A 21,956-nucleotide genomic window follows, 5' to 3' on the forward strand; every position below is an offset into this window, starting at 1 on the left:
AATTGGGGACTAAAGTGGATTTTTTTTCTTGTCACATGTAAAAAGCAGCTCAGTCAAAAAAAAACTACAACTGATAAATTGAGGTTTTGACCCCAGTACATATGTGGTAGTAAGTGAGTTTGGTATCACAGATTCATCAGGTTTTTAGCATCTTCTGTTAGTATTTTTTTCATAAAGTAAGGTTCCCAAAAATCTATTAAGTACCTAAACTAGGCATTGTGTTGGCCTGAAAAAAGACAGATGACTCGGTGATGATTAGACATAACGATCCCTTTGTGATGCTGTCAATTTGAGCAGTTTGAACATCCATAGACAAACAGAGCTTTGACTGCAGCACAGTCTGAGTTTCAGCAGCACCTGAGGTCCAGGAGGCCGCCTGCACCTTTAACACAAAACCACCTCCATCGCCACTGCTGCTTATATTAAAGATCAAAACACATCCAGGACCTCATGGGAATTCTGTGCTGCAATCTCACTTAAATTAAACAAAATCATCCCACTAACACCCCCCACCCCCAACAACCTACCTCACCCAGACACCCCCTCCCCCCTCCCTCGGGAGTAAAATCTGCACGTTTCACCTCACAGTCAAACACATTGTGCACAAACACACAGCAAACAGTGCACTTTGGCTGCCAGCAGCTCACCCCAGTAACCGGCTTGATTTCTATTGCTTTTTACTGCCTGTGCATAGCTTCCACCAGGCTGCAGTCTGTATTTATTTCCTTATTTATTCTTTGCTGCTCTTCCCCACTTTGCGTGTCTCTGTTTTGGACTCTCTCTTAATTTGCTGTCCCAGAAGTGCCTAATTTTCCCTCCTCGTATCAGCTTTTGTTTAATTTCTGTCATCTCGCCTGTCAGTCTGTGTCTCTGCTGTAGCTTCAGTGCTGTCTAACGCTGCGGCTTTATTTACTAAAACCTTATTACAACTCCCACAGGGCTTTGCGGCAGGTTCAGGTGAATGAACAGCACCTGAGTCTCCAGCTTCCCTGCCAATATGAAACTGTATTTGATGTGTGTTATTTGATCAGCTGGCAGCTCCTAGAGGTTTGAATCTCACTTTAATAAAGTGTGGCCTCTTCTTGGGTTAGAGGTATTTTTGTGTAATCAAGATTGAAACCACAGGAAAAACAATACAGATGCCAGTTTGCCTCAAAGGTGCACGAACCGGAGAAAGCTGCAGAGGAAGGACGAGTTCAGTTATCCACAGTGAGCGATGCTCAAACAGAAAGATGTGTACCAGAGCCGGGAAACAAAACAGCAATTTAAACGGCCGTCCTTTGGCCTCCAAGATAACAGAGCCAGAGTAAAAGAAAAACATTCATAACCTTTGAGAATCAATCACAGGCCAGTGGATGACTTTTTTCATGTGAATGTGAAGAATTTTCTATTGTAGTGCCAGAAGTATAATTTTCATCTCTTTTGGCTGCACAGAGGAATGTTTCTGGCCTTGAACGAGGCTTGTTTCTCTGTGGTTGCTTTGTTCTCTGCCAGTTTGTATTTATGTGGGCTGAAGTGGGACCCGGTTTGATCCTGTCCCAGACTATACTTCAGATCCCCCACCCCCTCTTGCTTTTGGCTCCATAAAACCCAAAGTAAAAAGCCGGGGTGCTGCCAGCTGGATGAATCTATCGGGGTTCACACCCCATCACTGTGTCTGCGTCTGAACTGTACCAACCTTTGATTTGCATCCTGAAACACGAAACCTTACATCCATCTAGACTGCAGTTGTGCTCTTTGAAAAGGCAGCCAAGTAGAGTTGGGACTGGATGTTTAATGTCTAACTCGTGGGTTTTTCCTGAGTGAGATTCATCCACTATCCTCACCAGTACACAGAACACAAGAGAAGAAATCCTCTTTACCATGTGGATCCAGTGTTTCCTCTTAGCATGACGTGCCAAATACTGAGCCACGAAGAGAGTCTGCCAGGTTTTATCATCCCACATTTCTCCAAGTTCCTGCTTGCTGGTTTTAGCAAGTGAAATGAAACATTTTATCAGCTAAAAACAGAAAAGAGCAGCCTTTCTGGGCCTTTTTTTAAATGATTCTGTATTCTTGTAAATGTCTTTAAAAAAAAAAGAAGAAAAACAAAACCATGTCGGCTATTTTGAACAGGCAATTGGTTTGAGACAATTCCTAATTTATACTCAATTTATAAAAGGGAAAACAAAACAGCCAGGCACTGTCATACGGGATACTTTTGTAAGTATCTGGGTTCTTTAGTTATTTCAGCACATGTTACAGGAAAAGCTGTAAATGGTTCATCCATTGGGGACTATTTTCAGTGGTGGATTAATACGCGTTTGGACCACTGGGTTCCAACCAGAGAGCACTTTGCAGGTATTTCTCGAAACAGCAAATAGTTACTCAAATGAAGGTAGCTAGGGAGATACGTCCGCCACTTTTCAGTAGCGGACGTATCTCTTTTGGTCATTACTTCTGGTTAATTATGATTTGGTAAAATTAATAGATAAATGGTTAAAAAATCCCATATTTTGCCCTCTACGTGGTAGCAGACTTGACTAACTCTATAAAAAGAAACAAACCAAACTCTGGGTTGGTCACCAGTTGGAGGCAGTAGATCTGCAAACAGCTTCAGGAAGGAAGCAGGAATCTGCACCAGCATCCAGTCTGAAAGTGGCCAGCAAGCTCTAACACATCTGGGCCGATGTGTTTAAAAAAAGAGCCTTAGTCAGAATTAGAAGCCTGTTTTTCTTCCTGTCCAGCTCCAATGCAGCCGTGTTGGCCAGAGAAGATGTAATTGGGTGTCAGTGATCAAACTGTGCCCGGGATCTTTGTGTTTTGGAGCTGAAGTGAGCAATGGTCATTTTTAACAACCAAAGGGAAGTAAACAAGCAAATAAAAGAGAAAGTTCAAAAGCTTTAATATCAGCACTGTCGGTTTTGGTCTTTATTGAAAGTAAACCATTAACACTTCTATAGCCAGCAGGAAGGAACTTGTATTTTTGTGTGCTGGAAACAAGCCTCAGACTCCTGGCTCATAGGATCCTGCGATGGTTTTACGAAGCTTTACCTTCGTTAAGCTGTTGATGTTGCTACAGTTTGGAAAGACACAGGAATGCGTAAAACAACTGACTAACGTCTCACTTGGGGTTAAAGGTCGCGGTCACCCTCTTCATGTTTGTTCACCTGGCTTCTTTGGGAGCCCTTCTTCATTTTTCTGAAGATACGCCGAGTTTAAGCACTGCTGGATTTAGATAGTAACAGAATTGGTTCGGACATGTTTAGCGGTGACCTCAACCTCAGAGCCCACCCGACACTTCCACAGACCATTGTTGCTGCTTGGGAATGGCTCTTTAACTGCTTTTTACTTTAGTGCTGTGTTTCTCTCTCTGCTCGCTGCTCTAGTTTAATGAGATCTGAGGTTTTTGTCTAATGCTTCTCACAACTCGCTCTCTTTCTTTCCTCCTTTCTGCTTAGGCTGGTCTGTGGGAAATGAAGTGATAATGACTGGAGAAGCTGCTGGGTAATGGTCACCGGGGTCTCTGGTCTGCTGTCGATTCAGTTTGACTTAAAGCATTTCCAAGTGCAGTCACTATGTGTAGTTGTCGTCACTGATAATTGATATCAGAGATCTTCCGAACCGTCTCCCAGCAGCTTCTGTCGCAGATGATTTTTGGTTAATCACAAGCTGCACATAAGCGATGCTAACTCGTGTCTTGCTGCTCTTGTCTTTCTGCTGTGTGGCTCATGCACATCTAGCAGGATTTAACTCGTACACTGGAAACTCATCAGGAGTTGTAGGAACAGGAGAAGTCTACAAGGACCCGAGAGACAAATGGACGAGGAGGTAAGCTCTGTTTTCGTTTTTTTTTTTTTTTCTTTCTTTGCCACGTTTAGTCATGGGTGGTTGCCTCTGTTGTTGCAGTCTACATCCATTTTTCCTTAAACCTAAATGATCTGTAGTTTAAGTGCCTTAAAAATGAATTATTCCTAATGGCCAGCAGGGGGCAACTCCTCTCGCTCTAAAAAGAAAAGACACCTACTTCTCACTTGACTTAATGTCTCAGTAAACGCTCCCCTGGTGAGTTTATGGTCTCGGTTACTATTTTTGAGTCGTTAAATAAAAAAGGATGTTTATTTTGTAAATTATCATCTTTATTTTGGAGGGAAAAGTCAAGTTGGTGCTCAACTATAATAAACCTGCATTATTTCTTCTAGTAAGTTTCTGGTTTTAATCTTAATTTTGCAGTCAAGAGCAGGAGAACTCGATCCCCAGCGATGCTCCGGAAAGTCTGACCTTCAAGGAGCGCCAGCGCCTCTTCTCTCAGGGGAAGGAGGTTTCCAACAAGGTCAAGGCTTCTCGCAAACTCATGGAGCTGGAGAACGAGCTCAACACCAAGCAGTAGACCTGAGCCTTTCAGCTCCCAGCGCCATCTTAACGCTGACGCCACCGTGATAAGGTGCTCCTGGGGAACAAAAACATCGAGAGAGAGCCGGCGCTTGCTCCCCCTGACACTGACCGTCGCCGCCCGTTTGTTTTCCCCTCTCTCTCTTTTTGCTTTGACTTAAATCATCGAATAACTGGACCACTCTTTTTTTTTCTTTCTTTTTTTTTTTTTTGATGTAGCGATATCAGCAGAAGAGATTTTTATGGCTTAAAAATCTGCTTCCCCTTCGTGTTAAAACCTGTTAAAGATATATAATGATAAAGCACTGTAAAAAAGTTTTAATTATATCTAGTGAGAGTCCGAGAATCACATGACAGAGGGGATATATTTTTGTTTGTAAATTTTTTTAAAAATTTTTTTTTTTGGGGGGGGGGGGGGGGGGGGGGGGTGGGCGGTAGAGAGAGAGGTTTATTCTTTTTTTTTTTTTTTTTTTTTTTTTTTTTTTTTTTTTCAATAGCTTAGTGACATTTGAACAGTTTTACAGTTTTATTTTATGCTCTATTTTCTGTATCATGTTGTTTTTCAATCTTTTAATCCCTCCTTGCCAGCAGGAACGCCCGACGTTGAGCTCCACACCTTTTTATTTTATTTTTTTATTTTGTTTTTTTAATTAAATTCTCAGAGAGTGGAAACACTGTTATTTCATTCTATAGCGAGAAAGTGTGGGACATCTTTTTTTTTTTTTTTTTTTTTTTTTCTTCTGTGATTTTATTTTAGAAAAACTCTGAAAAGGTTCTTCAGGAAGGATCTTTTAAGTGCACAACATTACTGTAAATACTCGGGTCCACTCACTCTTTTACTACTGTAGAAATCTGCCAGGAAACTTTAAAAAAAAAAAAAAAAAAATCTGCAAAACCAATGTGATTTAACAGCCCACCCCTCCTCTTCGCTGCCACCAGAGTCACATTTTTACGTGTTTCTCCCCTTCCTGACTTCTACTTTTATTTCCTTTTAACCAGAGTAGTCGTGTGAGATGAATTTTTCACCCTAAATTCAAGTCGGAAAAAGGAACTTGTTTTGTTCACCCACAATGTGATTAATGTTGGTTTTCACAGTAATATTAATATTGACAATAATATAACAAAAAGGAAAAAAAAATGCAGCTACTCTTTAAGTGCTTGTTTGCTTTACAGATATTTATTTCAAACCTTGTGGAAAAACTTGCACAACGACTTGTTTTATTATTAAATGTGTATCTGCAAACTGTTCTGAGATTACATTCGGGAACTCTGTGGTGATAAGAATAACAATAATATTAATAATCTGTGGGTTTTTTCTGCTTTAGAGACAGAGAAGTGTTCTGTTTTTACACCAGCTGTAGTCGGAGGGAGCCAGGTGTTTCACAACATGACCCAATTGTACAAATATACACAATGCAACACAACACACAAGTGCAGTCTCAAAAACTCACTCACCGCCACTGCTGATGTAGAAATGAAGCGCACTTCAAACCCCCTCCCCCAAACTTGTGACGTTTCAGATGTATCTCCCTCTCCTGCAGTTTGTTTGATTGACTCCATCCTGTGTGTAGACTTATATATTTTTTCTCAACAGGAGCCTCTGATAAGACATGACGAGATAAAGACGCTGTTATAATAACTGACCTGTAAAAACACTACAAGATGCTCCCCACACATACATACAAACAAACAAACAAACACAGCAACAACACCAACTTCTCCTTTTTAGGTTTCAAAATGAACTGAATCATTTAAATGGTTTCATGTTTAGCCTTTTGTAAATCATTAATAAATACAGATTTTTCAACAGTGCGGACTGGAAGCGTGGTCTTTTTTCACTGCGTTTAAAATCGATATATGGTTAGAAACAATTCAATTAAGACTATTACTTAACTAGTTAGGGTGTTATGTAGCCTTCACAGCCTATTTGTATATTTATACGGTCACTTTTTGGGTACATCAGCACTTTGTATAGATAAAAAGGATTAAAGACAAGCTATTTATACTTGTAAAAAGCCAGTGGTACTACATTCAAATTGAATATGAACTGGCGGTGAAACGGTGCTGGGGCATTTCGGGTGTATTTAATCTGGGACAAGTGCTCTGATTTTGGAAGTTGTTTGATAAACAATTATTATTATTATTTGTTACTATTTTAAGTTAACATTAATGATACAAAAGGTAACTATATTCGTAAAATATTCCACCAGATAAAGTCGGTGCAATATACTTGATGGTTAAAAATTAAAGGGCTTCCGAACTCGCATGGAAACAATGGTGTTTTTAAGATTTCTTCACTTATAACATAATTTGCTAATAGTTTCCAGCACATCTAACGATGTACTTTAAATTATGATCTGTCGATATTCGGCGTATTTTATTTTAAAATATGTAAAGGTAAACAAAGTTAATACTGTGGCAGATCGTCACTCTTCGGAACTCGCTGTAGAATCCTGACATTTTAAAGGTTTTTTTTTTTCGGTTTTAAACTATTTTGCTGATAATGCACGTACACCTACTGGCGCACGTTTAAAAAAACTGATAATATGTAAATCGGCCTGCTTATTTTAACATGTAATCAGCTATAGCATAAAAATTGAAGTTCAACTTCGGAGATGATAGGGTAACTCTGGGAGAGCTCTTCAGAACTCGCCCGGGAATTCTACAGTCATTGGCTGTTTCTACAGTCATTGGAATCGACACGTTTTTAAAATGTCTTTGCTGTTTATGCGTTTTGCTTTTCGATATTAGTGTAAGGATTGGTACACAGAACTTAGCAGCTGAATCGGCGTTCTTTATTTTCCAGTACATGAACAAATATAAATCTAAACCCACCATCATTACATTCGGGAACTCTGTGGTGATAAGAATAATAATACCATCATATCACCACCAAAAGCAAAACTAATCAAAAACGGTCAGCAACGTTACACTTCCTGTTTCCTATCTTTAGGTGGAAACTAGCGAGCTAACTCCCTGTTAACTTTTTACTCAGTTAAATAAAATAAAAAAACGTTTTCATGGATACCTGGATTTCAAACTTAATTTTTACAACTGGTAGAGCAGCCACACTGATCATTTTATTAAAGACGAAATAATAATTTCGACAGTAACTCGCAGTGATCCTGTGACTTTTGAACTTGAGGTGGAGTTCTGACCCGGAAGCGGCTAATGACGTCCGGAAAAACGCTTCTCTGTGTAAAGATTATGAGCGACAGGCGTAAATGCGTTTAATATAATCATCTTTAAGTTTGTTGTAATATTGAAATATATAATGAAAACATGTAACTTTTTTTTTTTTACCGCGTTTGTAACAGAAAACGAACATGGCGACGGTTAATTTCTGTAACGTTAACCCGCGCCAGTGTCCTCTCTCTGGAGATTTATTCAGAAATATGACACAGAGAAAAAACAGAGCATTATCAGTAAAACCATGACGGTATACACAGGCTTTATGACTAAGTCTTTTCTCCTGGGTTTGTAGATGTCAGGATGGCCGAGCGGTCTAAGGCGCTGCGTTCAGGTCGCAGTCTCCCCTGGAGGCGTGGGTTCGAATCCCACTTCTGACAGTATTTTTTTTCTTCCTTCCTTCCAATCATCGCCACAAATTGTTTTCATTACTGTTCTTATCATCAGTTTTCACAACGTGATCACTCTAAACTAATTACATTTGTTGTGGACTTAAAGATACTCATGAAAATAATAACGGGGTGTACTGTACTTTGTGGTATAATGCCACTTTTATGTAAAATATACTATTTAAAGATAAATGTACATCTCTTTCAGCTGCATTTATTTCTTTGACTCTTTTTGGACAGAAAAATAAAGTTTGTTCCTAGCAGCACTGCCTCATTGAGGAGCTTATAAATAAGAAATCTTGGCTTGACAGCACCATCAAGTGGAACATGTGTGCAGGTCATAAAAAAAAACACACCAAATTCCTTAAAACACAAGTGACTGATTGCTGACTAAGACAACAAACAACGTGAGACCAAAAGAACAATCAGTAAAGATTTTATTTTTCACAATGTGGCCTTGACTCAAAACGTATTTAAAATATAAAAAGAAAAGTGTCAGAAGTGCTGACAAGGTAGTGACAATATTTTGTCTTAATCAGGCAATTACTTTTTGTTTTAAGTTTTAGATATTTAAAAGTATGTGAAACTTAATAACAAAAACATCTTTTGGTACTACATGTTTAATCAAAATGATCAGAAACAGAAATTAGAACCAATATAACATTTTTCACACAAACAGCTGTTTAACATAAAGAACTGTTTAAATTCCTTAAACATCCACAAAATTTTTGTGGATGTTTTTTAACAAGCCCAAACGTTTTCCGAGTGACATCATCCCCTCACATCCCCCAGTGGACTCGAGCTTCACAAGAGCCTTCCTCTTCCGGCCCACACTGCTCCTCACTGTGAAGGGTCTGGGAATGAGCTCGAAAGGGGCTTTGCTCCAGGAACCTGAAAGTGCCAGAGGTTAAGCACAAAAAATGTGATATTTATCTCACAAATCCACACACATTTTATTGTTCTTTCATTCATTTATTCACCGACTAAAGCACAACTGATATATATTACACTAAGAATACTGAATCGTGGATTTGAAGTCATTAAAAAAAACATATCAAAGGACTAAATATGTGCTTATTTTGATCACTTCTAATACACTTTCAGTCAGATTTTAAATTATAAAGCATACCTGAGTCCTAGCATGACATCGACATAGCTGGCATGTCCAGCATCCACCAGCTCCTTGGCAACATGGACACCATCTACAAGAATGTCCACCTTCCAGTGTGTGTTTGACACAAACTCTCTGAAGAAGATCTGGAGGTTCTTCTCATACAAACATTGCTGGAAGAAGACCACCGCCTCATCAGGCCACTGACCATCCAATCCAGCTGGCTGAACACCTCTCAGGATGCAGGAATAAGTGACCTTTGGGAGGGTTGTTATCTTGTTTGGAAGTTTTTTCAGTTTGTAGCAGTCATCATATGGCATGCATTCATAATGGCCATAATCTACTAGCTTTAGGACCACCGTAGTGTTGACGTGGACGATTTCAGCCCTACACCACTTATTCCTGGAATCTGATTTCAGTAGGCAGCAGGTGCCAGGGGCAATGTGGTCTTCAGGAAGAGGTATCAGTTGGCTGGGCAGGTCATCCAGCTCAACTGACACTTTGGTTGTTACTATAAGCAAATCCTCTAGAGACACACAGAAGTCAGAGGGAGTCTTAACTGCAGCAGCAAAGCCAGAATGTGGTTTGTCCATTTCAACAGGAGCAAAGGCAAGCCGCTGTGGAGGGCTGGTCTCCAAGGTTGGTCCTTTTTCAGTGCCTTCATTTTGCTGCAGTGACACAACTTGATGCAAAGCGAGAAACAGTTTGTTTATGATTATTTCAACCATCCAGAGGTTATCTGCTTCAGAATAACGCACAAAAATCAGCTTGACTTCTTTGCCTATCAAGGGTTTCAGAGTTTCACACCAGTGTCTGTGATCATCGTCCTTCTCAGTGAACCCAAGACTGTTCATCTTGCACAGCACTGCGAGGTTTGGGAATTTCAACAGGTCACTACACTGCTGTCGAACGGAACCAATTGGGATTTCCACTGTTATTCCGTGATCCACCAGGAAAACATTGACATTTCCATCATTCAGGTGCTGAACTATGGCTCTGTGCCACTTGTTGTGACTCTGGACTTGAACTAAGCACTTGAGGCCTTGTTTGATATCCTCTCTTGCTACCATCTTGCACTTGACCAGGCTATCTGCAATGTGACTTTCCAATGCAGTGAGACAGTCACTGGTCCTAACAAGTCTTACGTAAAAGCAGCCATTACTCTGGACCGACAAAAGCATTCCATTCTCTGAGTCTCTGGCTTGAATAGATGGGGTAAGGGATGCATTTCCAAATCTCTTTGTCGTCTTACTCTTGACTCTTATCCTACGATACCTGTGAATTTTCATCCTCATCGGCACTAACACCTTAACAGATGGTGGTTTAGGCGTGAATGTTTCACCTTTGACAGTAGTCATCTTTCTTTCAGACCTTATTTCATTCTTGCATGCTTGATCTCTTTGGTTATTCTGTTTGTGGGACCTCAATTTCTCATTAGCTTCAGAATTAGGAGACTCATCCTCCCTTTCAGTTACAGGTCCTACATTAAGGCCCACTTCTCCATCAAGAACCTTAATCTTAATGTCCCACTTGGTTCCACATTGCTCTATGAACTCAACCATCAGTGCCTTCTCCATTACTGCATCAGTGAAAGCCACATCATTTCTGAATGTGCTTGGATCCAGCAGCGAGCATGGTATACTGAATCTCGGATGTGACAGATGCTCCTTTGGTATAGAGAAGATCTTTTTCTTCTCAACGACTGCCGAGTTTCCGTAGTCCACAAACTCAACTTCGAAACATGAATTGCCTGCAAAGTTCTTCACAACTGAACGATAAAGGGCACCGTCCTCCTCAAACTCAGCCAAAACAATGTCATTGATTCTTAAGGTTGTAGGCATCTTCAAGGATTCTCTGAGGGTACCTGAGTTGAGAGCTTCACCCATTTTCAAGATGGCAGGTTCATCCTCTGACAGCTGAAGAAAAAAGCTGTAAATGGAGTCTGCGTGGGAAACAAAACACTTTGCCCTAAAGCCTGCACATATCTTCTTGTCAGGCAGGAGTTTGGGTATTTCTTTTGCCTCTTTCTGTTGGGCTTGCTTCTGTTCCTGTCTTTGTTGTTTCAATTGATTGTTCTGCGATTTCACAGAGGCACGGGTGTTCAATGTGCCCTCATTCTGTGTTCTCACTCTTGTGTTCTTGCTTTGAGTTCTCCCACCAACAAGGCTTTTTGTGTTTTCTTTCTTTTTAGTACCTCTGTGGACAGTGGACAATGTCGAAAGATTTGAATACACTTTAGGATGACTCTTGCTTTTGAACAAAGACTTTGTGTTTCGTTTGCAGGTGGTTTTCTGTTTTCTGTTGATCATCTCAAATCTAACAGCAGTCTTGGGCTTACATGAAAGACTGAGAATGAGCTCCTTCACCTTCTCATTGATGTTCATGTCTCCATCAAATAATTCGACATCAAATGAACCATCTTCATTCTTTCCAAGTATGACAGCTTTCACTTGCTTGTTGAGGACTGCACTACTGAGCCACTCCTTAACATCTGCATACACATCTTTCTTGGCCACTGAATGGAGACAACATCTCACGGCTTGCATGGGCGTGTACAACAAATCTGATGAGTCTCTCGGGATGAACATGACTTTGGTCTTCTCTGATATGCTTGTGTTTCCATAGTCCACAAAAAACACACTGAAATGCAGAGGTGAATGAATAGGATGCACTACACCGCGGTACCATTTGCCATCAAAGTATTTTGCCAGGCACAGTTTGCTTACAACAGCTCTTGTAACAACTTGCATCATGTGTTTACTCTCCTCTGAGATTTTCTTCTCAAGCTCAACAATAATGTCAGTGTTTCTTTCAAGATGGCAGTAGACCTCCCACTGACTGTTAACGTAGGTGACATACATTTGCTCCTCATTTCCTGGGTGTAGATCATGTGAAGAGTAGATAAAAGATTCCGGAAACACTGCTTGCTGTTGCCTTGTTGACGCCGTCACTCGTGTTGCCAGGCCTTGTTCTGTGAACGTATCTGTCACACTCTGCTGGGTTTGGCTGTTGTAGAGATCAACAACACTGCACAGCCCCTTGTTTTTCACATATAACTGGGACACAACTTTACAGTTTAGAGCGCCAGTGCTGCTGAAGACAAAATCTTTCAGCAACCTACACCCTTCTGGACTCCAATTCCCAGAGTTCTTAGGGTCAGCAGGTTCAATTAAGTTGTAAAGGCTGCACCTGAAAGCTTGTCCTTCCAAATAAAGGAATTCTGGCATTATTGCTTGAGGAATGTGTTCACTGACTTGGACAGTATTTCCATAATCAACCAACGTTACTGTGACATTGTCTCTCTGTTTTGCAGTGATTAAGGCCCTGTACCATCGTCCATCTTGAGGTGACTTGGCAATGCAGCATGAATCTCCTGACTCTAGGGGAACCCAATGAGTTGAATAATACTGCTGAAGTTTATCCATCAGTTCTTCCAAAGCTGGAACCATGTCTTGAGGCTGGCACCAGAAATCTGATGGAGAGCTGATATAAGAGCAGTGCACAGTCAACTCACACCCAGGCTTGATATTTAACAGCTTGATGCTAGCAAGAAGTTGAGCTTTCTCAGGTTCCTTATTCGATGCATTCTCTTCTTCCTTACAAATCTTCCATTGCTCCTTATCCTCAGCGATGTTTGTTTTCACATTACTTTGGAGGCACCTTGTCTGTTCTGTCCTTTTTTGGTCCAAGTGCCCTTTCGGAATGTATTCAGCCTGCTTGGAAGAGACCAGGAGCTCAGTAATACTCTGATTGTTGCCACTTCCCATCTCAAAAAGGTCAACAACAAATTTGTTTTTTCTCATTTGTATGACATGGACTAGCAAGGCTTTGTTTGACACAGCTCTTCTGAAGAAATCAGAGGCTGAACTTGTCCAGATGTCTTCAACAGGAAAAACATTCGAAAGAGTACAACAAATGGCAAATGCCGCCTTGCAGGCAAATGACTCAGGAATATTCTTGATCAGCATGTGTGGCACTTTCTCAGTGTTCCCAAAATCGATGAACAAAACTTCAGCTCCGTGCTTAAGAGTGTCTGTCACTACACCCCTGTAAAAATGCATGTCTCCCTCATAAACCGCACAGCACAGTGTTCCAAGCTTAGGATTTAACAGTATGTCTTCATCCAGCTTCACATGTTCGAAGTGTTCTGCCATCTTTGACATCATTTCTTCAAACTCCTCATTGCGTTTTTGTGTTCTAATCCAGAAATGGTTTGGATTTTGGACATGTTCAACATAGCCCACAAACACGGAGTCTACCTGCACCTCTTCTACCTTCAGCGTTTGCCCCAGTGTTTCGCCCATGATTGTTTCATGGTACAAGAAGCCACCCTGCTCTTCAGCCTCAGAAACGGACTCAACCTTCATGACTGGACACTTTCTGACAGGCTCCGGCTCTTCCACACCTTCATCTTCAGCACTAATTATAGTGACACAGTACAGGTGGTGTTCTTCATCGTATCTAGTGATCTCCACGTGTAATCGTCCTCCAAGTAAGCCTGATTTCAGGAGACACAACTGCTGAGTTTTGATGGCCTTATCCTCATCAGTCAGGCATGCCAGAGAGCAAGGGAATGCCATAATTGGCGTTGAATACAATTCAGGTGCCAACCTGTGGATGTTTTCAACTGTGACTGATTCAACGAATCCGTAGTCAACAAACAAGACTCTAACCCAAGAACTGCCTGGGAGAAACTGCACCAAGCCTCTGTACCATCTCCCATCTTTGCTTTTAGCTGAGGACAATAAACCCAGGTTCTCTGGAGTCATCTGATAACTTTCTTTAGGTCTGCATTCACATGATGCAACTAACTTCTTTGACATTTCCCAGAGCTCTGCTTCCACACTGGCCATCTGACAGTAAAACAGCCCAGGGCTGACAGCGGCAGTTACTCTCACTTTAGCTCGTGTCCCACAACACAAAGCTGGTCCATAGAGTGAAAAAATGCCTTCATATCCCTGCAAACCTGATGGTTTAAAACAAACTTCTTGTCCCCTTGGCTTTTCAATGAGTAAGTCAGGAACCGGCTCTATTTTCTGTTTGAGAGGCATCTCTGTAAGCATCTCTACCAAGAAGAGAAATGTATCAGTGTCCACATATCTCCCAAAGCCATGTGTAACTAAGCCGGTGTTGATGTCAGGGGCTTCTAGTAGGAGGACTTTGTGGGGAAGCAGTGCTTGAATGTAACCGTTGATATTTCTGCCGATCAGGCTTGAGAAATACTCCTCAACCACAGAGTGAGAACAACTCTGAAGAAGCAGCACATTAGCAAGAAAACCACAAACTATTTTTGGAGGCAGGATGAACAGGTCATTCGAACAGGAAGAAACGTTTGTGGCACTGACAGTCAACACGTTACCGTGATCAATGAGGAAAACATCAAAGAAGTTGTCTCGTCGTTTCTGAACTCTTCCTCTGTACCAGCGAGCTGAAGTCAAATCTTCCACGAGGCAAAACTCTCCGATATCCACTTCAGCTTTAGTCTTTGGTACATTCTGTATTTCTCCCTGCAAGATACTGTAGTCAAGTTCACATATGGTAAGGTACTGTCCCTGGAAGTGTATCAGGATTGCTTCAGGGTTCCAGTCCAAGTGAGTTAACTTGAGGTCCACTGGCCAAAGGGCGCATGGTGCCGACGGGGCAGACCTGCAAAGTAAAATGGCTTCCATTATCAACAATAGTTCATACAAGCACAGATTAAATGGTTACTTTGTATAGCATTTATATTCATGTTTTATGTATTATTTATATATGCCAATTCATTGAAATGTTAAAATGCGAGGAGTCAAAATCACTTTGATATTCCATACCAAAATCTCATTTCCCAATATCTAATAATGAAATGTATCAAAGTATATTACATTTTATGGAAACTCTATAAATGACTAGTTTATTAATAGTGCTAGTTTATATAAAAACACATTAAAGAATCTTTTTAATTATAAGCTCAAAGATGAATGGTGCTAATCCATATGTGATTACTTTTCTCCTTTTACACAGATCTATTGGGCAATGTTCTCTGGTCCACGTCAGACTTCTCATAACCAAACCACATGCGTGCTACAAAGAGACCCCCTCATTTACAAACAAGCTCCTCGATTTGTCTCGGCTGGTCTTTGTCCTGCCTCTGTCTCACCTTTACTCACCATGCTTATATTCACATTCCTGATTGCTTCCAATCATCCAAATGATGAAAAAAATATTGCCATAAACAACAGATGTTTTTATTTGAGATCCAATATCTGGGACTAATATCACTGAAATTGTGACTCAAAAGCCTGGATTTGACTTTCTGCTTTTATTACACCATGTATTAGTAGCAGTGCATCGTTATGTCATGCCTCATAAAGTTTTGCATGGCTTATACAACTTAAAAGCCCTAACAATGACAATCCCTTCTCTATCAGCTTCTTTTTTCTCTCTCAGTGTAGCACAATGCTCCTTATATCTGAAATTCTGTTTCTGAATTTTGTGCAATTGAAAGGCTGAACAATTTAGCTTTGCCATTTTCCTGAAGCTAATTAACAAAGAAGAAACCATTATCAAAAAAATGTTCTTTTAAATACCCAGAATTTTCCAAACTGTGTATCCCCTGCATAAGAGCATGAAGTAGGATATAATGCTTTTACACATTTGTGATGTACTTTAGAAAGAAGTATAAAGATCTGGTTTTCACGAGATATAAAGAAGAGACTGTTGAATTTCAGTGATTTTGTTAGCCGTGGCTTCACGACATGATATTGTAGTGTTTTGCTTTATTTTGTACAGTATTTTATATTATAATATATTTTTCTTTTTTTCCTCGTAATGATTTTCTGCATATTGTCTATGTCATCAAAATAAATAAAAAAAAGAAACAGAAAAGCACATTTTTACCTTTCAAGATCAGATCCCAGTGTGGACTGCATGGCAGCAGAATAAGGAACAATTGCATCCCAAAATAAACCTGTAGGGAGGGAAAAAAAAAAAAGTCTTAATTCGACAACTAATATATGATTTAAAGCCAGGCTTCTGAGGTTAATATCAGGTACAGGTATTTTTCTCACCTTCTCAGCATGCATGTGTGTGTGTGTGTGTGTGTGTGTGTGTGTATATATATATATACACACACGCACGTGTGTACACACACACACACACACACACGTGTGTACACACACACACGTACACACACACACACACACACGCTTCTGTACACACACACACATATGTGTGTGTGTGTGTGCAGAAGCAGAGCAGGAAAAAGGTAAACATGAGATATCTGATGCACGCTGTCACAAGTGAGACCCTTGACATCAGTGAAACCTGGGTTTAAATATTAATACTGTTAACCCCTCGCACCTGAGCTGAGCAAATTTCACAAACCAACATCAATGCAAGCGCCCCCCCTGCTGTCTGATAAAGTGATTTACAATATTTCCAGATACAGTGACATCATTTTCAGTATTTTGCTGTGATTATAACTAGGAATTCTGATGGAGGTGTAAAGAGAGGTGGATATGTCTCACACATGCAGCCTGAGGGCCAGACTGGGCCTCTAAAGGGTCCAGTTTATCCTAATGAATGGCTCTGCAAAGTGTGCACTTGAGTCATTTATTCCTCTGTTTTATTTTGTTTTGTTTTTTAGGAAATGCACACCATTTCCTTTGCTGGTAATACAGTCAAATTCCTTCATCCTCCTGGAACTGCCAGCATACTCTTGCCACATGAGGCCGGGCATTGTCATACAGCAGGAGGAATCCAGGACCCACTGTAGGGTCTGAAAATGTGTCTGATTTGATCCCGCTACCTAATGACATTTAGGGTGCTTTTACATAGCCTGTAGAGGCCTGTGCGTTCCTCTTTGAATAGATCAGATTATCACTGACCAACCACACTGGTCATGGTGAATGATGTTATTTTATATTTAAGCTTCAGGCAACAAATCTGTTTCTGATTGTTTGATCAAAGACCGGTGACTCTGGTGACCTGCTGGAGTTCATTCTGTAAGGGTCCAGCAGTGCTCATCCTGCTCCTCCTTACAGAGGAGCAGATACGGGTCCTACTGCTGGGTTAAGAACCCTCTCCAGCCCTCCCACAGTAACTGCCTGTCTCCTACATGCTCTTGAGACTGTGTTGGGAGACACAGCAAACCTGGCAGTAGCATGATGTGCCATCATGCAGGAGCAGGACTATCTGTGCAACCTCTGTAAGGGTCTAAATGTCAACTCGTGCTATGATCAGTGACACTAACTCTGATTTAAAAAGTATTCCTTTGAGTTTTTTGAGCAGTGTACATGAAACTAATGTTTTTTAAAGTCAAGTCTGATCTCAGAGCAAAGTAAATCATTTACCAGCCTACATCTCTGATCTGCTAAAGCCCTATGTCCCTAGCAGGTCATCTGATCAGGGTTTACTTGCGATAAAACGGACAAAGATGAGAAATAAGGGTGATAGAGCTTTTGCCACTGTGGCCTCTAGAGTGTGGAACTCTCCCCCCCAAACCTTAAGAACTGTGGACTCAGTAGTTGTTTTTAAAAAAAAAACAACTCAAAACTCACCTTTTTAAAACTTTTGGTTAACGTTTGCCTGTTTTATATTGTCTGTTTTACCTTTTTATGGCTTGTTATCTTACGTGCAGCACTTTCTGACACTGTGTAGAAAGGTGCTGTATAAATAAAATTTTATTTATTTATTTTAGGGGTAGGCAACCTTTCTGATGGCGAGTGCCATTTAAAATTTCCTCAAGTCAGTGTGCCATATGATTGCAATAGCAATAAATTTAATAACGCTCTATATGAACAGTTACACAATATATAGAACCACTTCATAGAATTATATTTGTTTGCAGATGTTGGCAGCTATCAGCGAATAGTTATCAGCTATTTTGAAACAAAAAAAAAAAAGACACCTTTTATCCACAACAAGAACTCCATAACAGCAAATGGACTGTACAACAGAAAATACAAATGCTATTTATGGTCTCCTCACAACAATGATAAGAAAAATAAACTAAGCCAATATGGCATGTTTGATAATACAGAGACACACATGTTAATCTGATCTCTGGTCTCCCACTCAGAGACACAGGTCTCCGAGTGTCCAGCATTCAGACAGCTACCTGAGGACACTCATGTGAGAGAAAATCTCCTCACACAGATATGTAGAGCCAAATACTGTCAATAATGCCTCTGCAATGTTCTGAAGACAGTTAAACTTGTCAGGTAGTGATGTCCAGCAGGTGAAAATGCAGCGCCATGAACACGCACAGCTGTGGATTCCAGCTGCTTCGATGTCGCATTAACTGGCGTTAACTCAGCCAGTTAATGCGAGACAAATCTAGCTGCTCATTAAAGATTTCTGGTTTGATCAGAAAATAAAACATTGGTCCATACACCTGAAAGTCCCAAAAACGCATTGTGTCTCGAGTCTACGGATGTATCCGTGTATCTCCGTGGTGCTGATGCTGTGCTGAGCGGAAAGCTCCAGAAGCTTTTGAAGTGTCGGAATATGGAAAGCTAACGACGTCCTTCTCACCAGTAGGTGAAGTTATTTTTAGCCAATTACAAGTTGAATCTGGTAGTTTGGGGTTGTTAGTTAAGATACCGTCATTAAGAAAAGCCACAACTAATGTGTCTATGCGAGGTATTTGCAATGTGCACCGCTGGCGCGGCCATTTATTTTTTAATGCACCTTCTCAGATTAATTCACTGCGTGTCGTGCCCAGGGCTGGACCGGGACAAAAAAAAAACAACAGCCCGGGCATTTTGACTAAAGACCGGCCCACCAGGTATTAAAGCCATAGAGCCTTTGAATGAAAACAAACGCTGTTGTGACAGTGATGCACAATCTTGTTGGTATATGTATGATTTCTATACATTTCACATCAGATAAAAACTTTGATTGTAAGCTTCAGATAATTATTTAATAACAGCCAGACATTTTAAATGAGAATAAGAAAGTATTTCTTTGTGCCCCCCTCTCCCTGTTAGTGCCCTACCTGGCCCCCTGGCAAAACTTTGCTAGATCCGCCCCTGCACAGTTACCAGCTGTCAGCTACTTAGAAAAGGATCCTGGTGTTATTTGTCTCTCAGAAACAGTTCATAACTTCCCTTCAACTCATTCATGTCACCTAAAAGGTAAACGTGTTTCTCATCACCTGCTCAGCTCTGATGATTCAGTAAGGACATCTCCTGGTTTCATCTTCATGTTTCCCTCTCACCAGATAACCAAACCGATATCATGACCAGCAGCTTTTACAGCTGTGGCTCCACCAAACATCAGCTGATACTAGAAATTAATATTAAATAAATTCTAACAACAGCTGATCAAGCTTAAACGTGCTGCTTTTGTTTAGCGCGACATCCACTGGTTTCGTCTTTCTGGCGCAAAGTGGGCGATAAATAAACAAGAGAGAAAAGCCGATCAGCTGATCATTGATCAGTTTCATGATTGAAGTAGCAACAGGAAAGGGAGGGGGAGAGGATGAGAGGAAGCTGTGCAGCGTAACGACAGAATAAATCCACCTTTGTGTCTTTTTCCATCCTAGATAAATTGCGTCCCTTCTCAGCTCAACACGAAACACGTAATATTTTCTCTGAATACGAGACGATTCCATCTTTTTACTGGATGCTTGGCAACTCTACTAACTAACCTTATGAATAAAATAAAGTTCACTATCAGTAACATCATAGCACCCGCCCAGCTGTATAGAAACTCCGTCATGCTAGCTAGTACGCAGTACGAGTTATTGTAACTGACTGTAAAAAGTCAGCACAACGAAAATAAACTCCACCTAAACTTGGTTTATATCTGACCCAGATAGACTGCAGGTCATAACTTCTTACCTGAAGTTCAGTTCACCTGACACTCGGACCGGCGGCCGCCTCGGGTCTCTCCTCCTCCTGCCTCCCCTTTCCTCATCCACCTGCTGGCCTCCACCACTTGTTAATTTTACTGAATCTGTGGAAGCTACGCCATAGCCACCACCAAACAACTGAATTATTTTTACACACCGGCCAGCATCTGGCCAATCTACCACCTTTCTTTGTTTATACCGTTAAAAAAAAAAAAGAAAAGAAAAAATCATCGGCCACCGAGCAAATGCCCGATGGCCAGTCCAACCCTACCCGTGCCACAGTTTGCCAACCCCTGATTTATAAGTACCGTATTTCCCGGACTACAAAGCGCACCTGAATATTAGCCGCACAAGCTAAAATGAGGGGAAAATCCTGTTTTGTACATACATTAGCCGCACCTGACTAAAAGCCGCAGGTGTTTCAATGTTGACTTATCATATGTAAGAGAATATGCACAAAGGGAATTGTCAGGAAAGAGATGGCTGTTTGGAGACACACCCCTTTTATTAATATTTTGAAAAACAAGTTATGGGTACATATTTGCATAACTTTTTAGGCATATGTACAAGTAGCGGTAATTACAAGTACGAAACATGTACTGTGCTTCATAAATGAGTAACAAATGTAGTACATAACAATAACCTACAGCACACCAGAAAAATAGATTTGGACTACCTTTTAGGATCAGGTGCAGTGACACGGCTTTAACAAGAAGAAAAGTCAGTCATTCACCACCATCTTTCTCTTCTTCCTGCACACTAAAACCACCAAAGTCCTCTTCTCCAGTGTCGGATACGAACAGGCTCAGGATAGCTTCGTCATCCACTCTCAGCTTCTTTCCTTCGTTGTCACTTTCAAAACCAAACAAATCCTCGTTGTCAGTGTTGGAGTCCAACACCCTCAGAAGGGCCGTGGCGGTGTCCTCCTCTCCATCATGCAGCAGTCCAGCCCTTCGAAATCCGTTGGTGATCATGGATGTTTTCACACTTTTCCACGCTGTCAGATTCCACCGGTGGAGTTGAGCATAACTTGCTTTTCGCAAGTTTATTGCCGCTCATCATCCACGCCTCCAGCTGAACACGTAGCGGTACTTTGAAGTTTGTTTTTCGCACTTGTACGGCACTATGTTGCCTGGCGGATGGACATGTGACCAACATACCACTCTTGAACCCCGATACTGTGTCTGATCACATGCCCTTCCGCCAGGCAACGTAGTGCCGTACAACAGCGGAACAAACAAAACAAATCGTCTTACGATATGACAAAAATCATGGACAATCCATAGAAAAGCCGCAGGGTTCAAAGCTTGTGCAAAAAGTAGCGGCTTATAGCCCGACAATTACGGTACTTAAAAACAGCTTAGCTGATAAAAAATATATAATATCTGCAAATTTTTGTTTCCCCAGTCTTAAAATTGTAAAATTGTTCCTGCTTTTTTCCCCTCCCGAGTCATTTGTTCAACAAGAAGGGTCCAAGTGTAAATGATGGCTGTAGAGTCAGATTTTTGGGCTCTTGGCAGGTTTTTTTCCCCCCAAATTTCTGTTTTTCCCCCACTTTGGCAGATATTGGCTTCCCCACACTAGCTTTCCATCCATTAAAAATATTTATTTTTGTGGGAAAAATATTATTTTTCTATAGCAAAAAGCTATATAGAAAGAGGCCTCCCTTAATCCAGGCGGTCTTTCCACAACAGTTTCATGAAGAAGTTAGCTTCAGTAGAAGTAGCACAGAGCTAACTATGCTAAGCTACCCTCACAGCTGGGTCTAACGCCTTCCTTGTGCTGGCTCTGATCCCTAATGAGCCCTCCGTGACTAAGAGTACTGGTCAGCTGGTAACACCTGTGTGACTGCAGTTCCCTGGCTCACCTTGAAGTCTCTTTTCTACCTTCTGTCCTGCCTCAGATGTGTAAGGACGGTCCAGGCCGAGAGCACGTGGCTGACCCCATTTCCTGCTGCTGCCGTCTGTCTCGTGCTCCAGGTAAAATCTGTAAAAACATGGCGGCCTGAAGGGCTTTGGAGTTGACGTCACGCCGCAGTGCATTGTGGGATCGCGGCGCCATG

General features: G+C 41.1%; 2 protein-coding genes and 1 non-coding gene across 19 annotated transcripts in view; 2 read left to right on the forward strand and 1 right to left on the reverse strand.

Moving 5' to 3' along the window:
• The window catches only part of afdna (afadin, adherens junction formation factor a), a 113,730-nt gene extending 108,949 nt beyond the window's left edge, over positions 1–4,781 (forward strand). For 9 of the 17 annotated variants that reach the window (XM_084954004.1, XM_084954006.1, XM_084954009.1 and 6 more), the window contains 2 exons: positions 3,723–3,810; positions 4,213–4,781. In XM_084954004.1, coding sequence (XP_084810130.1) covers positions 3,723–3,810; positions 4,213–4,369 — 245 coding nt within the window. In that variant the 3' untranslated portion in view covers positions 4,370–4,781. The remainder of the gene's footprint in view (positions 1–3,722; positions 3,811–4,212) is intronic. The other 8 variants (XM_084954001.1, XM_084954002.1, XM_084954003.1 and 5 more) reach the window with 3 other exon arrangements.
• A 3,076-nt stretch (positions 4,782–7,857) lies between these two features.
• trnal-cag (transfer RNA leucine (anticodon CAG)) lies at positions 7,858–7,940 on the forward strand. The gene has a single exon. It is a non-coding gene; the product is annotated as a tRNA-Leu (tRNA).
• On the reverse strand, positions 7,897–21,867 carry tdrd15 (tudor domain containing 15). Its single transcript, XM_084954064.1, has 4 exons — positions 21,762–21,867; positions 15,937–16,006; positions 9,079–14,706; positions 7,897–8,840 (listed from the first exon to the last, which is right to left on the reverse strand). Exons 2-4 carry the CDS (start codon positions 15,966–15,968, stop codon positions 8,729–8,731), a joined length of 5,772 nt encoding a protein of 1,923 aa, XP_084810190.1. The 5' UTR covers positions 15,969–16,006; positions 21,762–21,867; the 3' UTR covers positions 7,897–8,728.
• Positions 21,868–21,956: the final 89 nt, after the last annotated feature.

The sequence above is a fragment of the Perissodus microlepis genome, chromosome 15, assembly GCF_051167445.1.
Source record: "Perissodus microlepis isolate ML-2025 ecotype Zambia chromosome 15, ASM5116744v1, whole genome shotgun sequence".
NCBI classification, from domain to species: Eukaryota; Metazoa; Chordata; class Actinopteri; order Cichliformes; family Cichlidae; genus Perissodus; species Perissodus microlepis.